The 1,659-nt window shown below is 68.3% G+C and overlaps 1 protein-coding gene across 1 annotated transcript; it reads left to right on the top strand.

Annotated features, from left to right (window-relative positions):
• The first annotated feature begins 328 nt into the window (after positions 1-328).
• ARF3 (ADP-ribosylation factor 3) lies at positions 329-1,634 on the top strand. Its single transcript, XM_010566550.1, has 4 exons — positions 329-476; positions 596-706; positions 828-952; positions 1,473-1,634. Exons 1-4 carry the CDS (start codon positions 329-331, stop codon positions 1,632-1,634), a joined length of 546 nt encoding a protein of 181 aa, XP_010564852.1.
• The last annotated feature ends 25 nt before the right edge of the window (positions 1,635-1,659 follow it).

The following is a 1,659-nucleotide window of genomic DNA, read 5'->3' as shown; positions in this document are numbered from 1 at the left end:
CCTTGGAGGGTGCAGTGTGAGGGGGGGGGCACATCCCCAGCACGGCCTCCCCCCACCCCGTTGAGCTGCATGGAGGGGCAGCCCCCATGGAGCGTGTGGGCCCGTCCTTGGACCCCCACCCGGGATCCCCTGAAGCCCTTGAATCCCCCCAGGCCATGGGGGTCCCCAATCCCCGCAGTTCCCCAGAGCGCAGGGGATCCCTGGAGCCCCGCAGCCTGCCCCCACCTCCCACCCCCAGTTCTCAGGGCCACCCCCCCACCCCAGCACCTGCCCTGTGCCCCCGCAGGATCCGGCCTCGCCTGCGGACGGAGCCAGCGCCGCCGTCACCATGGGCAACATCTTTGGGAACCTGCTGAAGAGCCTGATCGGAAAGAAGGAGATGCGGATCCTGATGGTGGGGCTGGACGCCGCCGGGAAGACCACCATCCTCTACAAGCTGAAGCTGGGGGAGATCGTCACCACCATCCCCACCATAGGTGTGCAAAGCGGGAGGCGGGGGGGGGCACTGGGCAGGGACCCCTCGCCATCAGGGCTCCTTGAGAGGGGGCTCGCGGCCCCACGTGCCTCAGTTTCCCTCTGCTGTCGCTTCCCGCAGGGTTCAACGTGGAGACGGTGGAGTACAAGAACATCAGCTTCACCGTGTGGGACGTGGGTGGGCAGGACAAGATCCGACCCCTCTGGCGGCATTACTTCCAAAACACCCAGGGTAGGTCATCCCCCCCCCGCTGCCGGGGTCGCAATGGTGGGACGAGGCTTGCCGGGGAGCAGGGCAGCCGTGGGGCCGGCCGAATCCTGCGCTCCCAGCAGCATCCGCTCGCTGTCCCCAGGGCTGATCTTCGTGGTGGACAGCAACGACCGGGAGCGGGTGAACGAGGCGCGGGAGGAGCTGATGCGGATGCTGGCAGAGGACGAGCTGCGGGACGCCGTCCTCCTCGTCTTCGCCAACAAGCAGGTGGGTCTGGGGTGGGGGGGTGGGGGCAGCCCCCATGGCAGGGCTGGGACCATCCCTGGGGCATCGGGGCTGGTGTCTGGGTGCCCGGGGCAGGAGCATGCCCATCCCCGGGGTGTCGGGGCTGATATCTAGCAACGCCCGTGACAGGACCATGCCTATGCGTGTGGCGTCGAGGCTGGTGTCTGAGACACCTCGTGGCAGGACCTCGTCCATCCCTGTGGCGTCGGGGCTGCCATTAAACAGCCCCTGTGGCGGGGCTCTGCCCATCCCCGTGGCATCAGGGCTGGTGTTTAATACTCCCTCTGGCCGGACCATGCCTGTCCCCATGGCATCAAGGCCTTGGTGTCTCACATCCCCATGGCAGGCCGGTGCTACTCCCCGCAGCACGAGGGCTGGCGCCAGCCCCTGTGGTGGTATAGTGCCCATCCCCGTGGCATCGGGGCTGGCATCAGCCCCCACGGCGGCATGACGCCCATCCCCGCGGCGTCGGGGCCGGCGCGTGACCCCGTCTCTGCCCTAGGACCTGCCCAACGCCATGAACGCGGCGGAGATCACGGACAAGCTGGGGCTGCATTCCCTGCGCCACCGTAACTGGTACATCCAGGCCACCTGTGCCACCAGTGGGGACGGGCTCTACGAGGGCCTCGACTGGCTCGCCAACCAGCTCAAGAACAAGAAGTGAGCAGGCGGCCGCCGGCCCCGGCCCC

Source organism: Haliaeetus leucocephalus, unplaced genomic scaffold (genome assembly GCF_000737465.1).
Source record: "Haliaeetus leucocephalus isolate CR32 unplaced genomic scaffold, Haliaeetus_leucocephalus-4.0 Scaffold214, whole genome shotgun sequence".
In the NCBI taxonomy this organism is placed as follows: Eukaryota; Metazoa; Chordata; class Aves; order Accipitriformes; family Accipitridae; genus Haliaeetus; species Haliaeetus leucocephalus.
Note: the sequence above shows the minus strand (reverse complement) of the source record. Positions and strands in the feature narration are given on the sequence as shown.